Genomic DNA, 24,201 nt, shown 5'->3' with positions numbered 1-24,201 from the left:
AGCTGACAATGCTTCTAACTTGATTTGAGAAAAGAAAGTGGATTTAAAGAATTCCTACTAAGGGCTGATAGTAAAATACACAAAACCACAGCTGGCACAACTTTTAGCGTGACTATCAGGCTCTGCCAACTGGAGCTCACACCAAGAAATCCCTTTGTAATTGTTTGGGAACTTGGGGGCTTTTCAGGTTCCTTCTGAGGGTATTTGGGAAAATGTTACATTTTTTTCCTCGGCTAGTATGCTCACAAGGAAAGAAATAATTTTCCATATACTCAGAGCCATTCCCATCCTTTAGACATAAGATTAGTTAGTCTGTAATTCATCAAGACTTGGCACTTTGAGGTCTTTGAATTTTATCCAGGAGAGGTAATTCCAATGTGATGTTAATCACCAGCCTGTAATCTGATCAAATGCACAAATCTCTTCAAAAGTGTCTCTACATTTAACTAAGGCACAGAAAGCCTTTTCATGGAAACCAAAGCTTGGTGCTTTGGTTTCAAAAAAACCCAGGGTTTTATCCATTTCAAATCAAATTCTCCTTTGACAATACTCAGAGAGTATTTACAGCTTTACAGAGAGCTTTACAGTGTTTCATGGAATCCTATCTGTTGGGTTAGACTTTGGGAGGCCATGCAGTTCCATCTAGTGCTCAAAGTGGCACTGGTTAGAGCAGGTTGCTCAGGGCTATGTTTAATTAAATTCTGGACATCTCTAAGGATGGAGTTTCATCTGCAGGACCCTGTTCCAGTGTGACTGCCCTCATGATTTTAATAGTTTACGCAATATAATTTTTCTTTATTAATTAAATTATATAAAGCTCATTTATAATATCATCAACTACACATGAGAATGTGGCATGTAGTGAGACTGGAAGTCACATGTAACTAGTTCCAGGTGTTATTCTATGATAATGAGTGTGAAAGTTTATTATGATTTTATAAGTTCTCTAATTCTTCTGTGTGAGACTATAGTGCAATTCAAACTTATTTGGAATGTTTTTATAGTAAGTTAAGCTAGCTCATCTGCTTGTCATGCTGTATAACAATTAAAACAGTTGATAATTTTCATTCTCTCCTGAAATTTGAAATAGCATCATATGCTGTCCCAGATTAACTTAATCTGCTGCACTAACTTAATCATTGAGTGAATTGAATTTTAAGTGCTACCCTCAGCACATCAGAAAAACACTCAGCTAATCCTCAATGAAATACATTGAAGCAAATGCTGTGTTTTTTCTAGGCATTCAGATACGGGTTCTGGATGTCACCAAAAAGGAGCAGATAGAAAATCTGGCCAAGGAGATTGAAAAGATTGATGTCCTCTGTAACATTGCAGGGTAACCAGAATCTCTTTGCTACTACTGTTTTTCCAGTTTTCCCTGTCCCCCAGAACTACTTTCTATTACTTCAATGCATTTTATTTGTTATGTTTTAATGGATTTTATACTCTTAATAGAAACCTCCATGTATTTCCATCAAAACAGAACTTTTTTTGCACAGCCACATAACCCAGGCCAAGACAGAACAGCTCTGGAACTTGTGTTTTCCTCACTCTATGGGTACCCTGTACTGATGGCTTTGGCCCTTCCAGCACAACAGTGAACAAAAAGCCTGACAGTCTGCCAGTGCTTTTTTTCTTTCTTTTTTTTTTTTTGGTTCTTCTGTTGCCAATCATTTTGTTGCACATATTGAGTCTGCTTTGTGTCCTTGATGTTTACCAGAAGAAATACACTGCTGCTTGCATTCTTCAAAGGAGCTCTCTTTAAAGATTGGAAAAGTTAATTGCTACAAAGCAGCAGTGGAAAAAGAGTCACAGAAATGTAAGCCACAGACAGTAATCCACTTCATGCACTCATTCTAGGTTTGTTCATCATGGAACCATTCTGGAGTGTGAGGAGCAAGACTGGGACTTCACGATGAACCTCAATGTTCGCAGCATGTACCTGATGATCAAGACATTCCTCCCCAAGGCAAGGCTTGGCTGCCCATGACTTTCAGTCTCTGCTGCCTTGTTTAAAGTGTGACAGATCAGAGTTGCTGCCACTGTGGCAGTGTACAAAATACATGTGCTAATGTATTCTACTACAGCACACAGCTGCACAATACCACTGCTACAAAGTATTAATAAATCGTCTATATTAATATGAATTTTGTACAGCTCTGGAGACTATCTTGTGAAAAAATTCAGAGATACTGATTAGAGCACAGCAGCTCCAAGATGCTTCTTGGTTTTTCCATAATCACTAGGTTTGGGTCTACAAAACTTTGTGGACTGAATAAGGTGTTTGCATTCCCATAAATGCAAAGGCCAGATTTGAAAGTTGTGACTATGACTGGATGACAAATACTATTTTCAGTATTCTTCCAGTTCTTTTTGCTTGGTTGGTTTGATTTTTAGTTTGTTTGGGGGTGGTTTTTTTCTTAGCTGAACTTAATTTTCAAAGTTTGGGGGTTTTTAAGAACGTCAGGCATATCAGATTTTAGGATGCCTAAAAAGGTCGTAACTTGAAGAAAATTACAATTCATAGATGCTAGAGTGTTGTGCTTTAGTCTTCTCCAAAACAAGAAGAGTTTGAGTGAGATCAGTGAGTTGCTGCATTGGTAGATGGGATGGGCAGATGTCTGTGTGGTGTAACTTCCTCTCGTGACAGAGGGCAATGACTGAGAGGTGGCAACCTAGGAAAAAATTCTTTCCTGGCATAGTGTTCAATCCTGACATGGCTCAGGGGAACTGAGGGAGAATTTCAGACTCTGCTTTACTGCTTCAGTCAATGGCACCTACCCATGCCAACTGAGCTTTACTGCCCTGTGTATCAAGTAGGGCTGTTCTGTGTGTTGCTGTGGGCTGTTTTGCTGAACCTGCAGATGACAAAACAGTTTGCATTTGAGTGACATAAGTACTCTCTTTGCAGATGCTTAAACAGAAATCTGGAAATATTATAAACATGTCTTCTGTGGCATCCAGCATCAAAGGTCAGTAGCTTGCTAGAGTTCCTTACGTAAATCCTTATATAAATGTGTAAATTTATATAGAATTCCTTGTATAAATAAAGGTGATGGATATACAATATAAATATTGTGCCACCTTGAACTTAGAGGACATTCTAAATTCAAAGCTATTTCTAAATGCTGTGGAGGGATCAGTTAGGGGAAAAAAAGGGAACACATTCAACTCAAACATAAATGCAAGGAGACATATAGAAAATTGTAGACACATCAAGATCCTTACCTCTGAGCTTTTTTAATATTTTGTAGCATTCTTTTTACCAGTATGTATTAACTAAAAAGGTATTACTTCCAGTGATATCTTGGTAGATATGTTCTTCAGAGATATAATAAAGAAATGACAATTACATAAGTGCTGTAACTATGCTTTCAAAAGAAGCCTGATCCTGACTAACAGATGGATTTCTACTGTTCCTAAATCTTTGCTTGTTACATTTTCTAGACAATTCCCCAAGCTTGCACTGTTGAAAGATTGTGTGCTTTCCTCTGGTGTATACCTGAGTAGAATTCTGGCAGTTGGCATTCCAGCTAGCCTGCCCTTATGGAGAGGCTACAGCTGCTACAGGAAATCTGGAGTCCAGAAAGCAGGTGTATATTGAACAATCTTGGCTCTTTTTTTCCTTTAAAACTCTCTTTCTGTGCTGCCTTGACATGGACCTTGTGTTAGGAGTTGTGAACAGGTGTGCCTACAGTACCTCAAAGGCAGCAGTTATTGGGCTGACAAAGGCTGTGGCTGCTGATTTCATTGAGCAAGGCATCAGATGCAACTGCGTGTGTCCTGGTAAGTGTTCTTACGTTATCCTGTGATCCAGGAGCAGATGCTAGAAGGCCAGATTGAGTCTGACTTTTTTTAACAAAGAATAGACTTGGAAGTGGTAACTGAAGTTACCAGCAGGGGCAGGCTTGAAAGGCTTAATATAGAAAAGTTGTTGTTCTGTGGTTAAACTGGATGTTTAGTCTGATTAAGCTAGTATCTGCACTTTACACATACATTACACAGTAATTGAATGGTTCTTTTCAAAGATGCAGTCTCAGAAGTTAGAAGCAAGCAAGAGCTAGCTAACAGTCTGACCATTGTTTAACCATACAAAAAATATTGAAACTAATTCTCAAACCTCTTGCCTTCTACAGAAATTTAAAACTCTGTGCTCAGTTGGTGGCTTTGTAGTCTTTCTCCTGAATTATATTGCAAAGTTAAACATAGGTGTTAAGACATACAAATAGAACAAATAGACTTTTGTTGTGATTGCTGATGCAGTTGATTTTTAACACTGAATTTAAAATTTTGCTTAGGAACTGTTGACACACCATCTTTACAGGAAAGAATCCAAGCCCGGCCTAACCCGGAACAGGTGAGAAAGCAATTTATTAGCTTGGTCACATGTATATATGTTTAACTCTTTTAAAAAGGAATATATAGTTGCACTTCTGCCCATATTCAAGAATGTCCTCAATTTCAGAGTATTGTGGATAACTTAACATTGCTGTCTCCTTTGAAAGTGTGGTCAGCTTGAACTTGAGACAGAAGCCTTACAGCCAGACCAGAACTGAAGCCTCAGAAGGACAATATTGTTAGTGAATGCACAGGGGCTCTCATCCAGGGAAGCAACTTCAAGTGTTGGTTACAGTATCCAGTGCAAAAGAAGAGGAAATTTTCTATTGTGGCATGTGTCAGCCACAAGGAAGTGCAAAAACAGCACAGACAGAGGATTCTGGCCTATGCATTTCCACATTATTTGGGATGCTTAACCATCATTATTAGATAATGCTAAGTTCTCATTTGAAGGACATGGGAATATCTGCCACCAAAGGAAGAAGGATTTTATGTTGGCTTTATTCTAGAATCAGAGATTTAGCTGCTTTCTAAAAGTCTCCTTATGTTTTTCAACCTGAAATTCATATCCCTGTTGATTTTATGTTTTTCCAGCTTTAATTCCCTACATAGTGCCCTAAAGGAAGTTATGACTAGAAGCCTGTTTCCAATACTGCTTTGTAGATGTCAGTAGGTAAAAATAATTGGGTTTTTATTTTTGATATCCCAAATGCTCTTGCATATCCAGGCACTGAAGGACTTTCTGGCCAGACAGAAGACTGGCAGGATGGCTACTGCGGAAGAAGTGGCCCATCTCTGTGTGTACCTGGCCTCTGATGAAGTAAGTATAGACAATGAAATGTCCTGTCACAGAATCCCATACTACTTTGTTATTCCCAGTAAAAAGGGTATTTGTTTCAGGATGATTCTCTTTGAGCTGGATTATAATAAAAATTAAAACCAAACTATGTTCTTGTACTGAGTTCATCCTGCAATACAAAAGGTGTTCTGAATGTTGACAGTGATTGCAAGGCATTATGTATTTGGTGCCATAGCCTGGTGATTGCATGTCACCTGAGCAAACTGACTGACCCCAGGTCATCCTGAATGGTGAACAAAATGTGCTTGTCAGCTTTACCAAGCTTGCACCATGGCTAGATCATGTTTTAAGGAGGTAGAATTAGTAGAGCTGCTGGAGATTTTAGCTAATGCCCAGGGTGATTCTGCCATCCCAGCATAAGGAAAACAACAGACCCACTGTGGCTGTTACACACCAGACTCCAGATGACCACTGCAAACAGCACCAACACTAATGAGCACACACCAGTGTTATTTCAACTGCTGTGATTTTACTGAGACTAGAAACTGGACTGGATTTGTCTGGACATGTCCAGCAGTCCTAATGTCCATGTCAAAATACTTCAGTGGATTTAGTTCAGTATTAATGTTGCTATCTGTCAGTAGTCTGTTTCTCAATTTCATCTTGGGTTTAGTATTTCCATAATGCTAATAATTTTTCCAGTCTGCTCACAGGGTTTTCAATGGTGTGTAAACAGAATTCCATTTTTTCAATATATTCAGAATGTTTCAGCAGTGACATAAGGAAGAATGTCAACAGTTCAGTTGCTTACCCCACTATCTATATAATCTAAGTTTTTAGTTAGGTCCCATTATAATTATTGGCTGACCTGATCAGATTCTGCTCAGCTGAACAGACCTAATAACATCACAGTGTGAGGTATTTACTCCTGCAGGTAAGATATCTAAAGTCTAGCTTTTTTAAATTTGCGCTCCCAGGATGCATTCTCATCTTAATGACTCTAGTTATACTTTTGCCACATTTCCTTGAATTAAGTAAAAGGCCTCAATTTCTGTTTGTTTCTATTTAGATATTATATTACTTACTCAGGTATTTTTGTAAAACAAAAAAAGTGTATAAAAATAAAGCATATTTTTTAATTTAAAGAAAGTGTTTCCCTGTAATTAATAGCCATGAAAAATTACTTGAAATCATTGTTTATTTTATGTAATTTCAGTCTGCCTATGTGACTGGTAATGAGCTAATCATCGATGGAGGATGGAGCTTGTGATTGACTCTACCTGCAAATGGAAATTCATGCTATGATGGGCAAAAAATGAGGATGGTGTTTCTTGCAAAGATTGAGATCATGCATGTGATGTCTTTCCAAACAAATTTGGTATTTCTAGATTGATCTTACTGATTAACTTTTCCTTAAATAGAGAAATAGTGGAGTAAAACATACTTCATGTGGCTTCAATTTATGGCAGCTCCAAAAACATGAAAGAACAGCAGTTTAATGTTTAAGATTTCAGGAGGCCAAAAATACTATTCAAGTTACAAAACCTGAGTTGTGTTTTAAGCAAAATCTGAGTGAAAGGAATTAACTATTATATTTAGTCTCACCTTACTAGGTATTTGGAAATTAAATACTCACAATCAATACCCATAAGAACAACTATGCAAGGGCAGTACTCTAGCAGGTATGGATGGGGGTATATGTGAGAGGAGTATTCTTAAATATATGGGTGGATTTTCATGAATATGCTTGACTTGAAGCACAAAAGCAAAAGGAGTGGATTTTACCACTCTAGATAGAGCCAATATATTTGTCTCCAAAATGTACTAAAGTACTAATGTACTAATATTGGACAAATTCTGTAAAATCTGTTGCTAGGTACTGCACTTTGGTGCTCTATGCCTTATTCTCAAGTACCAATAGAGCTCACACTAAAGCACAAGGCAAAATTTCTCTGAATAGGACTGTTTCTACAAGAGTATGTGCTGATGTTTTTATTGTGGTAGCACATAGTAGCTTTGATTCATGAAATAGAAACCTATTATTGTCAAGTTTCATACTCTGGGAAACAACATGGGTCCTGTCCCAGAGATCTAAGGCAATGAATAACCTGAATTCACAAAGCATTTGTTTTGCTAACATACTGCTTAAAACCAACATGAATTACATGGTCTGACTGTCAGGTTACCTTTAACATTTATCTAGTTCATAAATGCAACTCTATGTAATTTAATACATATCTTCACATATATTATATACATATATATGTGAGGGAGCAATTAAGGACTAAATGCTACTTAATATGATTCATCAATAATCAAAGCACAGGAAAAATGTACAATGTTGTTTGTGTGTTTCTGTAACAACAACTGCCATGTTTATAAAATCATTGCTTAAGCTTTTCAATATCAGCTGAAACATTAATATAAATTACTTGACTTCAAAGATAATGAAACACGTCTAGTTAAAATCTTGCCTCTTATTTTAAAATTATTGTATGTAAATCTAGATTTTACTGATGAGAAAAATATTATGAATATTGCCTTCACTGGGCTCATTATGGGCTTAACATTTACCTTCAATCATGGTTGGAGCATTCTGACCTTCTGTAGTTTGTTTATGGGGTTTTAGAGAATCTAATATTTCAATCAAGTGACCCTGGCAGCCAAGCAGGATCAAGTTGGGGCACAAAACCAAAATGGCTCCAAAAATGTTCACTGACATAAACACAAAATATAAAAAATTAAGGCTGGCAGGACACAATTTCAATGGTTTCAGAGTTTAATATGAAGGCCTAAGTCCTTTTGTAGTAGGTGCATAAGGCTTACCTTGAAAAGAGAATTTCCCCTTTGCAGTAACACAGGGGACGTGTACTGTGTATTCTGAAAATATAATTAAGAATAGGAGAGAAAATTCATTATACTTATTGCACATTGACCATCCTTACTTGATGTTTCTAAACTCACTTAAAATTGTAGCTCAAAAATGGCTGCTGCTGCTGCTGTTGTTGTCCAAGTACTTTGCAAGAAAATAAGTACCACTTGCCTTTAAATTGCACTAAAAGGCACAAAAGAGTTTTTTTCGTGGTAGGCCAAAACTCTGGTGGACCAGAAAAGTATAAATCAGCAGAGCTTGCTGCCTCTTGCCTTATTAGCAGTTCTTTTCATGGAGGTGTTAACAGTTGCAACTCTGAAATGTGTTCCAATGTCATGAGGTTTTTCAGCAGACTTGCAGGAATTATTAAAGGAAAATGCTTCTTAATGCTCTCATGACCTAATTCCCTGGTATGTTTTTAATGGAACTGGGTAATTCTCTTTGTTTTCCTTCCACCCTAGTGATAATATAAAGAGTTTTGACTTTTCAGATTCTAGGTCAAACTTTTCTCTTGTGAGGGCGGGAGAAACAGACTTCCCTAATTCTGAGTCCTTCTGGAAAATTTAATCTGATCAAAAAATGCTTTCTTTTTCTCTTGGATTTGTAGTCAGCTTAGTTCTGTGTTATGATACCAGGAGCAAACTAGCAACATGTGGCATTTGACTCTGCTTTCACATGGACTGAGTGCAGCTTGCAAATTTAGGGTTGAGAAAAAGAGAAGGTCTGAGAGAACATCTCAGGTCTGAGAGAACATCTCGTTACCTCATGTGCACTTACAAATGGCATGGATGAACTTGCTTAAAGAAGTCAAAATGCCGGGATGGGAACAACATAAATATGCAAGTTGTGTTTGTTTGGGGTGGTTTTGGGGATTGGTTGGTTGGGTGGGTTTTTTCTTTTAAATCTCCTCCCTGCCCCAGTGCATTTTGTCTGTGTGCACCCAGAGCAGAATCAGCAACAGCTCCTTACCCTTTCCTTGCACCTCATCTCCAACCTCTCCAGTGCTGAAGTCTGGTTAAAGGACGGTGTGTAGCTTCTCTCTGCATCTTCCCACAGCCATGGGAAAGGCAGCACAGAAAGCCTTTTTCGTGTGTAGCAGATGCAGTGAATTTCATGGGGGACTGGCTACAAAGGGGGACTGGCTACAAAAGAGACAAAAATCTTCCTCCTGGGTGCCCTGATGGCTACCCAGTGCCTTGGATGGACTCAGGACCGGTCCCATCGCTCTCGCCAACCTGACAGCTCGCACCGTGGCCCGTCCGCTGCCGCCTTTCCCGCGGTGACCACTCAGCAAGGCCTGCGGGCAGCCCTTGGGGGCATCCCCAGCTGCAGCCTCTGGCCTGGCGGAGCTGTGGCGGTGGAGGAGGGCCTGTTGCGCCAGCAGCAGCATTAGCAGCGGGGGAGGAGGAGCCGGAGCCGAGCAGCGGGGCTGTCCCCGCTGGGGCCGCGCCGGCAGAGGCTGAGGGGAGCTGAGGCCCCGCCGTGCCGCAGGTGAGTGCTGTGAGTGCTGCGCCCCCCGCTCTCGCTGCAGCCCATCCCTGCAGCAGGAGGGGTGAGCGGGGGTGCGAGCGGAGAGCGGGCTTGGCCGGCAGGACGCTGCTCCCGCGTCTACTTGGCGCCTTTTTGTAGATAATGATGGTTTGGGTGTTTTAATCGTTGTTTATTCTGAGTGCCAGTTGCTGCCGTGGGGTTTGCGGGATTTCGTGTGCATGGCTTTCTGTACCTGCTGTGTGCAAAGCAGAGCACTGACAGTCACCGAGAGCTCATGCTGTAGGCGTGCATGTGCTGTCCCTGTCAACCAGCTCTCCCTCTACCATTCAAAAACAACTGGAATGAGTGGATCTAGTGCAAACCTTTCTGCTTTCCATACGAGAAAAGTGTATTTTACAGGGAGGTACTAAAATAGGTCTGCTGCTGGCTGGTTTCCATGGGATAGGCCTTAACCCTGAGATATAAATTCCTCTCAATGATTTCTCAATCACTGATTTTTGTTGGCACAGAAGGTGGAATTGAAAAACCAAATAAACACCCCCCCCCCCCCCCCCCCCCCCAAAACACCCAAAATCTGTGAGCTTCCCAAAGACCCATGCTGGCATAAGTACAGTAACTACTCACTTTGGTCCTGTTGATCCAAAGGACAGTTCTTGGAGGTAGGTTCTTGATTCTGTCAACAGGGTGAAGACCTGCCACAAACCATATAAAGACAGCACTGTCCGATTCAGATTCATCATTCACTCCCTGAAACCATTCCTGTTAAACAGAACATTCAATATCCCTGCTTAGTCCATTTTGTCTGTCCCACACGCTGCTGGGAACAGCACTTTCTGGAGCTGAAGCTGTGGCGAGGTGGATTTGCCCTTCTCAGAAGTATTAATTAATCAATTAACTCTTAGAAGTATTAATTAATTTTGTGTCAACAGCTATGTGACTGATCTGGGATGTTGCCTGTGCAGAGCTGGATGGAGAACGATATCCTTGTGTTCTTTGCTTGCACACAAACCAAGTGCAAAATTAAGTACAGAAAACCACCCTGCGAAAGTGGTCGGTGAAGGGAAGGAGGGAGGCACTGGTAGGTTGCTGGTATTTTCTGTTCCAGTCAGGAGGATTGGCATTTGTGGATTCCCAGTCCCAATGAAAGGATAAAAAAACCAAATCAAAAGTATCACCAATGTCATTAAAAAAGCCTAAAATCCTAAAACCACAACTATTTGGTTCTGCAAGTATTAATTAAAAATACAGAAAAGTACTGAAAATTGAGTAAATAAGCACTTTATCTTTAAATAGGAAAGAGGGGAAAAAGTAAAACTATTAACTTATAGCACACTGAAAGTGTTTGCCTATAGCTCTGTATTGTGCTGTGACTTGGTCATGCCTCAGGCCAGTTTCATATCAGAACAGCTCAAACAACACCTTATAGGTGTTAAAATGGCCCTTTTCTTTATGGTATCCGCCCTTCCCAAATATCAAATATTTCCTTTTAAACTTGAGGCTTGATAATTGTGAGAATCAGCTCTGACTTACTTCGAACTATCTAGCAAGGAAGGCGTTTCTTGGCTCAGAAGTTCTGGCTTAACTTCACTGATGTTTTATATGGCCAGAGCAGTGTAAAAGACTTGAAAGAGATGTAGCTGATGGAGAATATGTGCCAACCTTTGATGTAAGAGAGAACACTATCAAGTCTTGCCTCCAGATATATGCCTGCCCCCTTGATGGCTCACACTTGTGAAACTACAGTAAACACATGCACCAAAAAATATCTGACATGCAAAACAGTGCACTGCCATATTTCTTGTTAGAATCTGTGGGAAAAGTAGTGGACCAGTTAGAGTTGAGCAAATACAATGGTAACTATCCACCAATGACCTGGATCTTACTTCTCACTCTGAGAAGTAACTCCATGGGATATAATCAGTAAAAAAAGAACCATGTTTAATTAGGCTGCCAGCTGTGAAAAGTCCTGATCTTTATTCAAACAGGCATCTTCTCTTTATTAGATACTCAGTCAATGTGTTTGTAACTAGTAGCATCTAGAGAAAACATGTTGTTAAAATTGGTCTGAAAATCAACCTGGATCAGTCAAGCTTAAGTTAGGGGGGAAGTGTCCCCTCCTGAAGCCTTAGAAACCTCTTAGAGTTTTAGAAACTATAGTTGTTCTAACTTCATTCAATGGTCACTTGCACTGACATGTACACAGGACCTGTGACGCTCTCAGGACTAATGGTCCTGCTAAGTGGTACTGACAGCAAATAACATTTAATATGTGCTGAAAGGAGGCACAAATGGAGAAAGATTACAGCTGATGTTTTAAGAAGAAATTAAGAGGTTAGTACAGATAGTTGTGATTCTAAAACTCAGATTTTTTTTTTTTTGGTGCTTGAATTTCTACGCTTAATACAGTTATTCAGTTAGTTTCTGTCCTTTGTTCTTAGGTACAGCATACAGAGGGACACAAAAATCATTAAACTTGAAATTTTATGGGCTGAGAGGATTTTTCTACATGGTTTGTGGGAAAAGACATCACTGAGAAGTCATCCATTTGGAAAACTATTTGCTTCTCTGTAACTTTTTCCCCCTTATATCTTTCTCTGGGTTTGCAACAATGGTAAGGGAAGATGTACATGACAGTGAAGATTCTGAACCATCAGTATGTGACAGAAATGGCATGATTCCCATGCATGAGCAAAGTGAGGTAATTAACTAAGATCCCAAAATATTATTCTAGTCAGAGAGAACTCTCCTTTTTTCCCCTTTTTAAGAATAAAATTCTTAATCTAAAAGGCACTTAAAAGTAAGCATGTAGTATTGAGTGTATCTCATATAGATGTCTGTATGGCACATCTTTATGCACATGGTGATCACAGAATCATGGGTTAAACAAGTCACTCCATTCTGAACGCTCATGGGATCTGTGTTCCAGTCATGACACTGAGTAAGGAAAAAAAAAATATATATATATATATATATATACACAGAGAGAGAGAGAGAGAGAGAGAGAGGGAAGAAACAGAAAAATAATCAGAAATGTGGAACTATACTGGAGAAGGGCCAAACCACATTATAAGCAGAATTCCATGTCTACAGTATGACAATATGCTGACATGAATAATCATACAGGAAGGCAGATGATTAACTTGTCAAAAATAATGTTAAAATTAAGTGAGACATATCCAAAAATGGTCAAAAAGTCCTTTGGTTATGAATATGGATAAGTGGATGTACCAGTATAAGAGAACAGCTCCAAGGGAATGACTCGCAGTTACAGTATTTCTCCATCTTTACTTTGACTTACCAGCCTGAGACTTCCAGCAATGGATCATGTAAGTAAAGCTTGTGCTGGCCAGCTGTGCTGTTTCTGTCATCTTTGTTTTGTTATTTTGGTTCAAGACTTTGCAACAGTAATTATTAAGGAGTTATAGTAAAAGTACCATCTCACTGGAATGATGCTAATCACTAATTCTATTGTGAAATCCAGTCTGGAAGCAGAACATGAACAAATTGTAGAAAATATTAATAAATGTTTAGTTGTGTACACAAGACAAGCTGAGCCTGGCTTGCTATTATTGCTTCTTCATCAAATATGCAAATATTGTTACTGCACAGGTGCCATATCTGTTGGGACAGGAGCCCTGTCAGGTGCAGATAAAAAGGCAAATTTCCTGCAATTTCTCACATCCAGTTCTTGGTGCAATGCAGAAAAACAAACACAGGGCCAAAATGCCAGAATTACATCAAAGCTGGGCATTCCTGTAGTGATTGTTCAGTTAATGTGGTTGCCTGTAGCCAGTGTGGATCCAGTGCATCTCAGCAGACTTGAGGTGGTGCACACCACTTCAAATAAACACAGTGCCACTTCTGAGGGAGTCTCCTTGTTTGCCTTCAGCAGGAACCAACAGCAGGTGCCAAAGGTACTGATGGGAATGCACAAGCAGAAGAAACTGCTCTCTCAGACCACTGCACTCAGCAACCTCCAGAGCCAACAGCAGAGTCTTCAATACCTGCAAGAACATGGAGGCAAATATTTGCTTGTCCTCCTCAGGGTTTACTGGCCCAGACAGTGACAAATGGTAGGTAAGAGACACAGAGTTTAATTGAAACAAGAAGTGGTGAAAGAAGTACTTGTTTCTCTGAATGGGATGATATCTGTCCACTGTCCTTGAAAATAATGAATGGAAATAGCTGTGTTTTACTTATCACACCATTGTTTGAATGTTTGAGCCAGAGGGGAAAAAAAAGATGAAACAAATGTTTGAATGTACAGTTTTTGTTTCTCCGGTCTCATATGTTTACTATGGTAGGTATATTTTGCACTGCAAACTATTTTTATCAAAAGAAAGACCTCCTAATTTTTGTCTTGATAGTTTGTCCTTAGTACTACAGGCTTGCAAAGGCAAACTGTTCTATTTTATTTACAATTTGTACTAAACTGAAAACTCTCAAAAGAGATGCCTGGCTAGCTAATTATTTGAGATTTTTCCTAACAAAAGACATTTCATGTGTCCTTGATTGCTTCCACAGCCACTTGGAATTCTTAAGCTTTTACGTTTGGAAATCTACTGGTCTTCCTTTTCCCCCTGTCACTCTCAAGTAAGATTAAGAAAACTCCAGTTTGAAAATGCAGGACATTTATTCAACACATTTTTTTCTTCTCCTTCAGTCTCCTGTTTTATATGTCTGCATGCCTGTTCTTGTTGGGCAACTGTTGGAACAGATTTGTGAACCTTGAAAGAGCATAATTTTTTCACATATCTTATAATATTTTCACACACTGTTCTCATAATATTTTTCAGGATTTTTCCCCCTCTGTATTATTCTGGTTTGATTGCTGTATCAAGGAAAGTGTTTTACTCCAGAGGTCCAGAGAGATGACCCTCTTCACAATTTTTTTCCCAGGGATAACAATGTATTGCACAAACACATTGAGCCAAAAAATGATTCTTCAATTATTTTAAAAATTAGACTGGAGCTGCATTCATCAGCTTGAAGATACAGCCAGGCTGTTGAACAGTAGATTTTACTGTGGTTCTGAAGTAGCTGAAGGAAGATAAGCAAATGCAAGATAAGTTAGTGAAAGTCTTTGCTTCAAGTTTGGAACCTGTGAAGTGCTTTTCACAGCAGACAAAGGCTCACTAAATTTATTTATTGATGTTCATGTTACCAATTTTAAAATATTTTAGCATCTATAAAATCAGAACATCAGTTTGGGGACCATCAAAGATTACCTGCATTGTTATGATTAAATTAATTTTTAAGGTAAATAATTTCATTTCTAAAAGTCATGGCTAACGTTTTTCTTCAATAGCAAAACAAATGTGACCTAACAGCAAATTTGTTGCTAAGAGATTATTAACTGTTAATTATTTTTTGTTTTGTTCCAGTTGCATTTGTGGTTCTGGTTTGGGCTGTGGTTTGGTCCATTACTGGGGCTGAGTGTCTCCCAGGTGGAAATCTCTTTGGAATTCTGTTTCTTTACTTCTTTGCTGTCATCGGAGGTAAAATTTTTGGATTCATTAAGATAGGAACACTACCCCCTCTCCCTGCTCTTCTGGGTAAGAGATCCTTCCTTCTTCCTGCATATTTTGTGTTGTCAAGTAGTATCTGTATGGGTAGATGTGTTTGGATTGGGAACAAATAAACTGTGTCCCATTGAAAATCTGTAGCTTTTCCAAATTACTTTTTCTGGTCCTCTCTGAAAAGGTGCAAAATTCCCCAGACTGGAATTGAAATTAGTCAAGGCTCTCTTCTTCATTCTTTGTGGGTCAGAGAACCGTTTGCCTGCAGACTCAGTTTATCGTCCTTCAGACCATTCTGTCACAGTTACTTAAAATTTGGGATTAATAATACCAAACAAGAATCTTAATCCAGACATCATTTTACAGTAATCTCTTTGCAAAATTATTGCTGAGCTGTTTCTTTAGTATCTCACACAATGAAAATGTTTTCCAAAGAAAACATTACAGCAATTCCCTGCTACTGGTGGTACAAAGGATTTCTTTCTTCTCCTTCCTTTATCTCAAGATAATTGAAACCTAAGAAAATAAATTCACAACAAGGAATAATTCTTCTGCAGAGAGTTATACTGATTCAATCATAAGGTTTTTTTCCACATCAACATCCTATTTTATCTTACATAGAACTACAAAATAGAAGTGGAAGATTAAAATAATGTTAATGCTGACATCTTTAGAATCTTTTCTGGTTTCTTTCCTAGAGGAGGTTTTATCCTCTTAGATGAGTACAATATTTTGAAGTGCTGTGATGTCAGTGGAGCTGGAAATGAAGCTCCAGGTTCTTCTCCCCAGCTGTATGCTGTCCCCTTGCTGTGTTTAGTGCATTAATGACTAAAGCTGCTGACAGACAGTAAAACTGCTTGGCAGGGTGGGCCAGGTTTGGCTCTGTAGCCTGCAGGGCTGGTGCTGTGCCTCACACAGGAGCTCCTCACATGGCTCTGTCCAGGCAGCTGTGCACTCTTGTGCTGTTTAGTTTCACCAGAGGAAAGAAATTCAAATGAGAGGGAGGGAGGTTTTGCGTATGGCATGCATGCCTGCAGTTTGAACATGGAATGTCACATGCAGGGAGTCTGCCCTTTCTAAGTAAGCACACCTCTTAAACAAATAAAAGTATTTCTGACCATTTGGGTTCTGCTTGCTTGGGAGTTTTTTAATTACATCTCTATTTGAAAGTTATGAGTTGAGCGTGAAACTGCTTGTCAGACAGGTAATACTGGACAGCAGAAACTTCAGCATGACAGCACATGTCTCTTGGGTTGTTTAGGACAGAGTTCATTGTTCACATCCCTGGTCTTTGAGGAAAACTGGAGAAATGTATGACTCAGAAGACAAGACAGACAATGTCTGTGAATATTCTGGTTTTACATTAAGAATTCAAACCATGTGCTCTTACCTGCCTATAACCCACTTTTGCTAGGTCCAGTAGAGTGTGAGGTGGCTGGCTGAGCACTTAAGCACCTTATTGTGAGTGTCTCTCAGGAAAAAAGGAATGAAATTGGTACTGAAACAACCACATAATAAATTTTAGGTGCATGTTGCAGAGAGGTTTCTGCAACAGGAACCATGAAGCAAATCAATTAAGATATCCTTTGGGGTGGAGATTTTTGCTTTGTTAAATAGATTCCCAGATCAGGGTAGCTTCAGTGACTTGGACCTCATGCAAATGTTGCAAACAGCTTGTGATCACAATGCCAGCCTCATAAAATTGTCATGAGGTACCACAGATTAATTATGACACTGTTCTTTTTCCGAGATGTGGTGGAAAGAACAGTGTCTGAAAGTTTAGTGTCCCAGGACAAATCACGTTCACAGTCAAGGCTCACACTGAGCTGGACCAACCTGAGCACAGTGATTTGTTTACTTTTTGGGGTTTTTTAGTTTCCTGTTTCTAAACATGACTAATATAAAATTATGCTACAAAAATGTATCTTTGAGTCATCAGGACTCACAATGAATCCTCTGTAGATCCGTATTTGAAGTCAACTTTTCCAGTACTTTTCCATGTGCTTCCAGAGCTGTGGCTTCAATAGCTTTGCAGGAAGTCTCTGCTTTGACAGTTTTACTAATATTTGTAAAATGTTGTGTCTTGCAAGTAGCTCAAATAGAGGATAAAACAAAGTTTATGATTTCCTTTCCCTTTTTTGTCCCCTCTTTGTGTAAGAGTTTCATTGCCAGAGCCCTTGAAAATGTTTAAATTAGTCCATGATGAGCTGGTTTAGATTATATTTCCTAGTGAATGCAGCATAATGGTTCCTGTGTTACCTGCATTTCTTACACATAAGAGGATTTTTAACAATTCCCAACTTCTGAGATAAATACACGATATTAGATGATCTTCCTATTTTTGTATTAAAATAAGCTAACAAGAAAAAAATCTCTAAGAATGCAGAGGTGTCTTTGCTTATGCTAAGTATGACCTGTACCTTGTAATCAAAGCTGAGTTCTTTTGACTCAGACTAAAGCTGTGTATCAGCTGATTTATTAATTGATAACCTGCTGGGTTCTGAGGCCACTTTTGCTGCTTTAAATGTGTTTATCTCTTCTCATGCCTCAGGTCCGATTGTTAAAACATGGCTAATAATTTGGAATATAAATGATTTCTTTTTCTCTCATAATAACATGATATGGTTATCTGTTTTAAAGAGTGCTATACAGGCTTTTCTCGTGTAATAAAAAATCATTTGACAGGAGTTTATTTGTTTGCTGGTTTCCTAATCCGAAATACCCCATTCATCAGTGACTTTGTCCTGATAAACCTGCGCTGGTCTGCAGCACTGAGGAACATCGCTCTTTCCATTATCTTGACCCGAGCAGGACTCGGCCTGGATCCAAAGGTATGGCACCAGCCATTTGTGTGTGGCAGACTATACAACAGCAAACAAAAAAACCTGAATAATTGGTTCCATTAAAAATATCGAACTGCTCGCTCTTGGAGCATCTGGAAATTAGATCATTACAGAAAGCATAATTTCTGTTGTATAATTATATGGTAATATTGGCAGTTGAATTTGTACATTAGGCAAGCAATAAAAAAAACTGAAGAAAAAAAAATTATTATTATTTTTATTTCCTGAATTTTGTGAGTAGAACCTATTGAAGATGTGTGCACTGTCATGGTCTGTCAGGAAGAGTTTATACATTCCCTGACCAACTCCCTGTTAGTTTATACTGAAAATTTGAAGCAATGCAAGGGATCCCCAGTCCTTGAAAGAGAATGATTTTGAAATCCCAGCCAACCAAAAAAGTGTAAACCCTGTGCAACTTTTTTAACTTTTTTTTTTAATCGTTGCCATTTTAATGCAAATATGTTAATTGCAAAGATGAATCCAGCTGCACTACTGAAACAATGATTCTCATCACAATGAAGCCCGTGTCCTGTGAACAAAAAGTAGTCTCTGCACCCTGAGAAACATGATACTTCATCAATTGATGAAGGCAAGGTTTTGCTTATTAAGAATGGGCTGGCTGAAATAAAGCCCTACTGGCCCCTCCCTTTTGAAGGAACCACTCAGAGTTTATATAAAACTTAGATAAAGTATGGGTAGTTTAGAACATCTAAATTCATTTCTCTTAACCAAGAAAACCTACAGAATTGCCAATGCTACAGTTATTTAGGAAAATAAGGTTTTGTCAATATGGAAAAATACCTGTTTTCCTTTATTATCATCATCCTCTTTTCCAAAACATTGAGGTTTGTATGAGCATGAACTATGTGTTGTTAGACACAGTTTGGATGTCCAGTTCTGTGAGACTCATTTTTTTCTATTCATAACAACTTTTTTTGCTGAGGGAACTTCATTTTTGACTTCTTTTTCTTCCATGTGGTAAGAAAACTGTTGCTTGGACTCTGTGTGTGGCAATGCTTTGATGCAGTTACAATTGTTCCTCATGTAATTGAAACTCTGAAGACATAGAAGTCAGTTTCTCTTAGTCCTGATTATGCTGGAATAAACTGGTCTGGTAAAAAGTGGAACTCACTGATTATAATTTTTTTTTTTTAATTTCATGTCAAAATTAGGGACCTACTGTTTGTGACTATTAAAGATAGCTCTTAGAAGCAAATATGCCAGTTTAGAAATTTTTTTAAAAGTTGCTGAGCCAAAAGGAGCCTAATCTCTGAATATCAAGAGAGAGACAGCTGAAAGATGCTTGGCTCCTTAAGCAAAGTTGATGTAGGTCTATAACTTTTCATTATTTGTTCATAGATTTTGGGGCAATTTTGAGGGCTGCTCATGCAACCTCTGGGATTATAGTAAAATATTTTGTGGATGGAGCAAATGAAAAGAAGCCAAACGGAATTTTCTGTTACTCCTTCCCGTGACATTCAGGCACCTTATCAAACCTAGATTCACTGCCACACTTGAAATTTTATACCAAATCCGGTTGGGCTTGGGCTTATCTCTGGTTTAGGCCATGTCATGTCCTATAGTGCAGCTCAGACAGGATTCTTTAACAAGCCATATCAGATTGTAAATGTTTTTCCTCTCTGTGAAGCCAAGGGTTCTGACACTGTTGTGCCTGTATGGTTGCAGGCTCTTAAGAAGCTCAAAGCTGTCTGTTTGCGGCTTGCTTTCGGACCGTGCCTCTCAGAAACAGGCACAGCTGCTGTCCTTGCCTACTTGTTCCTGCATTTGCCATGGCAATGGGGATTTATATTAGGGTAATGTACTGCCTTTTCTCCTCTATGACAAAAGTGCTGGTTTCCAGGCTGCAGCTCAGTGATCCAACTGTGGGTAGTTGTCTGTGCCAAGCAGAGACCTCAGTTCAGTGCCATTCGGGAAGCTGTACTCAGCCCCTCTGGTCTTCTGCTTACCCTTTATATCTGGCTCTGTGGCTTATTTAAAGGTCATATTTTCAGGCTGCAGAGGAGTACTTGCATCATTACTTTCCTCTGTTTGTGACCTGAGCACTTGAAGAAAGAAGGATGGTGCAGTCCCTGAGTCTTGAACCACAACAAAGGGGGCTTTTAGGGACAGCAAATTATACCACAGTTTGGACAATCTTCATATTGGAATTCAGAACTTCCATACAGAGAGATCCACATGGGACAGCCTTCCTGTCACAAATCAAGGACAAGGATGTGGCATAGTACATTCTAGAGTAACATCCTTGAAGAGAAGACCTTTTCCATCTAGTCCTATCTAAATTGGTGGACTTGGGCCAGACCCATACACTAGAACAAGATGGGTGAACTCCTCCTCTGACACGTGCTGAATTTTATGAGAAGGAACTGGGCTGCTGAGTCATAAATATGTCTAGACCAGGTTTCCAAATGGGACAATCCAGGTGTCTGTCAGGGAGCATAACTGGCCGGTAGTGGAAACTCCAGTTTTAGCCTGTGGAGCCTTTTACTTCTAATGTTACTGAGTTGGACAGAAAGTACGAGCTGATTGGAGATCTGCACAGAAAAATCCCTGTGTGTAATTAGAGGGGAAAGGTTAGGAAGATGCTTTACATAAAGGTCTACTTATTTACACTTCAAAAGAATTAAGGTCAGAACATTTTGAAGGTTTTTTTAGTTCGGTGCTTTCTTTTTGAGATGCTGAACCTGTGTATTTTCAGTTTTGTTTTAGGTGCAGTCTCCCCTGCTGTGGTGGTTCCCTCCATGCTGATTTTACAAGCTGGGGGATATGGGGTGGAGAAAGGTGTCCCAACTTTGCTAATGGCAGCTGGCAGCATTGATGACATTCTGGCTATCACAGGCTTCAACACTTGCCTTGGGATGGCTTTCTCTTCTGGTATGCTGGTTAATCTGTACATAATGAAATGCAGAACAGTGATATTTTGGAGAATGTGTGCTCTGTTATGGCTGACTGGTTTAATGGCATCTTGTTATAAAAGTCATGTATAGCTTTAAATACTGAGATGGAAATTACCCATGTTCAAAAGTTGGTGGAACATGGTCAGCTCTGAGTTGTGGGTCACAACAACTTTTAGAGAACATTTTTCCCGGAGTGCTTCCTTACCTGCCAAGTCTGGGCTCTGCATGCCCAACATGATGCTTTGAAATTTCACTGGTTTTGGCAATGTTCTTACAGTGGCTCTTTCTCTGACTTCTCTTGCACACTTTCTTGGCACAGGCTTTCAGAGAAAGAAAGTTGCACCATCCAGTTCTTTCAGGCCCATAGGTTCCTTCCTGAACTCCTTTGCCCCAAGTAATTTAAAGCAGACACTGTCCTGGAATCACCTCATAGGTCTGGGGAGCATGGTTTGAGTGAAGCTCTATGAATGGCTTACTGAATGTGTTTTACTTTTGCAAAATAGGTTCTACTCTGTACAATGTGCTCCGTGGAGTGCTGGAGGTCACTGTTGGAATAGCAGCTGGGGGAATTCTGGGAATGTTTATTCGATATTTCCCAAGCCATGATCAGGTAAAAACCTAGTTTAAAAAAGATTACAATCAAGTGATTCTTTGCTAAGGGATTATTTTCTTTAGTTATTAATTTCCAACTTCCTGTGAAGCTGGTTTTGGGGAAAGCTTTTTACAGTGTAGCAGCTTCCAGATTGCAAACCTATCAAGTGAGGATGTGTTTTAAAGGTGATTATTTATTTACTGCACCAATTATAATGTATGATAGTGCTCCCTGATGAAAGTTAGGAACCCAGCTCACCATCCTGCTCTCACTGAAGGTAGTGGAAATGGAGGAAGGGTCTGATACCCATTTCAGACAGTAAAATAATAATTTATTAGACTGATGCAAGACACCTGTACTTCTTTAAGATGTATCCAGTAGGCCTAAGATTAAAAATTAACAAAGCAGATGTATTAGAGGTTTTAAGTGATCGAACATATCATAAGTATTAATTACAATGTGTTACTTTCCATAAAAGTTACATTTATAGAAAGTGTGAGATGAATTTTCTATTGAGGGGTAATTAAATGAACAGAAAATTGTGGAAGAATGTAGATACACTCTGGACTACCAAAGTCAATATTCAGAGCATCTATTGCCCTCAGTGGCATCAAATTTGTTATTAAATAATGTAAGAAGTGTGATACAAGAGCTAAAGAGTTAGATAGAAATGAGGAACAATGGCAGATAACTGTCTGCTGTGAGACTGAACTAAATAAAACTAGATTATTCCTGGCAAATATTTGACTTGTCCTTAAAAACATCTGGTGGCAAAGATTTCACCTTTCCTTGGATAAACTGTTGTAATACTTGACTACACAGGTAGAAAATCCTGCTATCACAGAGCTGAGGCAGAGCTGCTGGAAGAGAGCATCATGTTCCTTCCGATAAAAATAGCCTATTGGCAATAAAAATTTGGGTGGGCAGAGGGAAAAAAAATTGCGTTTTCAAAATTTGTATTCTTAGGAATTAATGTCTGAAAAAAATCCTCAATCAAACTGAGCAGTTCAATTCTCACTTGGAAGCTTTGATTCCTTCAGAATTATTAATTTTTAATTTTCTTTTCAAGTTCTTACTTTCAAAATTAAGAGAAGTAACTTTTTTGTTTGTCTCTTTCCTTGGCTGCAGGCATCTTTGTCATGGAAGAGATCGTATTTTATACTTGGACTGTCCATGTTTGCTGTTTTTGGCAGCATCTACTTTGGCTTCCCTGGATCAGGAGGACTTTGCACATTAGTCTTAGCTTTTGTTGCAGGTGTGGGATGGTCTGATGAAAAGGTGAATGTTTACATAAGAAGCATACCATATCCAAAGTCTGATGAATGTACAGCCTGACAGGAGCTTGAATTACTGTCTGGAGTGGTAATGGTATATTTCTGAAGCGTTAGAGGGTGTACAGATTTAAAAAGCAAACAAACAAACAAGCAAAAAAACCCCCCAAAACCTCACCACACCAAGCAGCACATTGTACATTTGTTTTGGAAGTGTTTAGCATTTTCTGTGACAGAAAGTGACCATGTGTGTCAGTAGAGCAATATGTATGCCAATACAGAGCCTGGTGTACTGACTGAGAAATGCTCAGCTTTTCTTAGACATCTTAAGCCATATGAAGGAGACTTAACACTTGACAGTAGCAATCCAAAGCTTCCATTCCCAGCTCTGGGAGTGTCTGTACACAGTCAGTTTATGGTTAAGTTTACAAATGAGTGTCCAAGATGCAGTTGTGTATAGCCTGAATACCCTGAGGGTTTGTTCCCTGTGGTTTGGAGGGGGTGAAATGAAAGCAGTGATTAACTGTCCTCTCTCATCTTTCCCAAATCTCAGCCAGTGTAATTTGGATAACTTAGAGAGCAGGGTGCACACAATAAATGATGATGTAAGGCCATAAAAAAACCATACGAAAGACTGCTTTTTAGTCACTTTCTCTTAGGCCTAGCCTACTTCATCTTACTGCTGCTGCCCCACTGCCTTTCTGTACCCTGCTATGTCTGACTGCCTCTTTTGCTTGATCCCATCTACTTTAATGTTTTGAGGGCATCTTTCTCTCCACAGCTATAGCTTTGTGACATTCAGTAGAAGGAGGGGAAGAAAAAGGAAAGGGGGTTAGATATAGTAGAGTCCATGTTATTATCCCCATCTTGACCCTGACTTTACAAAGATACCAAGGTTTGTTATAACAATGAAAAGGAACTAAGATTGTCCAATTTTAAAGGATGAAAAGCTCTTCTTCGGACTTAACTAGTTAAGGACATTACAACTGATAAAGCTCTCTACTGAAAAGCTTTTAAACCATTATAGGAGGAAGAACCTTAAAAGAGTATATGCAGTCTGTAAAGGCTTAGTTTAAATTCTTTTAATCTGTGAATGAAGCTTCATGGCCTTAAGTATATTGATGTCAAATGCCTTAGCTCTTTTTTTCTCAGATATAGATAGAGGTTTGTGTGTACTCAATACATTACCGAGGTTTTCCTGCTGAAATTCTCAAAGGCCACTGCCTCCCACTGTCCATGGTGGAAGGCACTTGACAAACACTGTCTACAGAGAACAGTGAACATTGGACCTATTCCTGGGACAGTCAAATGGGCAGTAAATACGCTGAAATCCCTAAAGAGGGGATTTCTGGGGGCTCTTTTTTATTTTTTTTTAATTTAATTTTATCTTGCCAGAACTGAAAAGGGTGAAATAACAAGGGGAAATGAGGCCAAAAATGTTTATATATATATATATATATATACACACACATATATATATATTTCCACCTCATTTTCTTTATGGTTACAGAAGTTTTTGTGTTACTGTAGCCTACCATTCCTTGACAGAAGAGCAAGAGGT

At 39.1% G+C, this 24,201-nt stretch overlaps 2 protein-coding genes across 3 annotated transcripts in view; both read left to right on the top strand.

The window, feature by feature from the left end:
• The first annotated feature begins 1,172 nt into the window (after positions 1 to 1,172).
• On the top strand, positions 1,173 to 6,687 carry LOC141726833 (dehydrogenase/reductase SDR family member 6-like). Of its 2 annotated transcripts, XM_074531933.1 has the most exons (7): positions 1,173 to 1,336; positions 1,861 to 1,969; positions 2,912 to 2,972; positions 3,673 to 3,786; positions 4,299 to 4,357; positions 5,066 to 5,158; positions 6,354 to 6,687. In XM_074531933.1, the coding sequence occupies exons 1-7, from the start codon at positions 1,203 to 1,205 to the stop codon at positions 6,405 to 6,407; spliced, it is 624 nt and encodes a 207-aa protein (XP_074388034.1). In that variant the 5' UTR covers positions 1,173 to 1,202; the 3' UTR covers positions 6,408 to 6,687. The 2 variants fall into 2 exon arrangements, with proteins under 2 accessions (XP_074388034.1, XP_074388035.1); XM_074531934.1 differs by lacking the exons at positions 4,299 to 4,357; positions 6,354 to 6,687.
• Positions 6,688 to 12,093: 5,406 nt separating this feature from the next.
• The window catches only part of LOC141726835 (sodium/hydrogen exchanger 9B2-like), a 21,071-nt gene continuing 8,963 nt past the window's right edge, over positions 12,094 to 24,201 (top strand). Inside the window, exons 1-8 of the mRNA XM_074531937.1 lie at positions 12,094 to 12,198; positions 13,390 to 13,573; positions 14,885 to 15,055; positions 17,705 to 17,850; positions 19,549 to 19,676; positions 20,579 to 20,754; positions 21,281 to 21,387; positions 22,498 to 22,647. Of these exons, the coding sequence (XP_074388038.1) occupies positions 12,109 to 12,198; positions 13,390 to 13,573; positions 14,885 to 15,055; positions 17,705 to 17,850; positions 19,549 to 19,676; positions 20,579 to 20,754; positions 21,281 to 21,387; positions 22,498 to 22,647 (1,152 nt within the window). The 5' untranslated portion in view covers positions 12,094 to 12,108. The remainder of the gene's footprint in view (positions 12,199 to 13,389; positions 13,574 to 14,884; positions 15,056 to 17,704; positions 17,851 to 19,548; positions 19,677 to 20,578; positions 20,755 to 21,280; positions 21,388 to 22,497; positions 22,648 to 24,201) is intronic.

This window comes from Zonotrichia albicollis, chromosome W (assembly GCF_047830755.1).
Source record: "Zonotrichia albicollis isolate bZonAlb1 chromosome W, bZonAlb1.hap1, whole genome shotgun sequence".
NCBI lineage: Eukaryota > Metazoa > Chordata > Aves > Passeriformes > Passerellidae > Zonotrichia > Zonotrichia albicollis.
Note: the sequence above shows the minus strand (reverse complement) of the source record. Positions and strands in the feature narration are given on the sequence as shown.

Excerpts from the sequence above, each read along its gene's own strand:
- LOC141726833 (XM_074531933.1), top strand. The coding sequence starts at position 1,203 with ATGAAATACATTGAAGCAAATGCTGTGTTTTTTCTAGGCATTCAGATA. Across the intron at positions 1,337-1,860 it reads GTCCTCTGTAACATTGCAGG|GTTTGTTCATCATGGAACCA; the intron begins GTAACCAGAATC and ends CACTCATTCTAG. Across the intron at positions 4,358-5,065 it reads CCCGGCCTAACCCGGAACAG|GCACTGAAGGACTTTCTGGC; the intron begins GTGAGAAAGCAA and ends TTGCATATCCAG.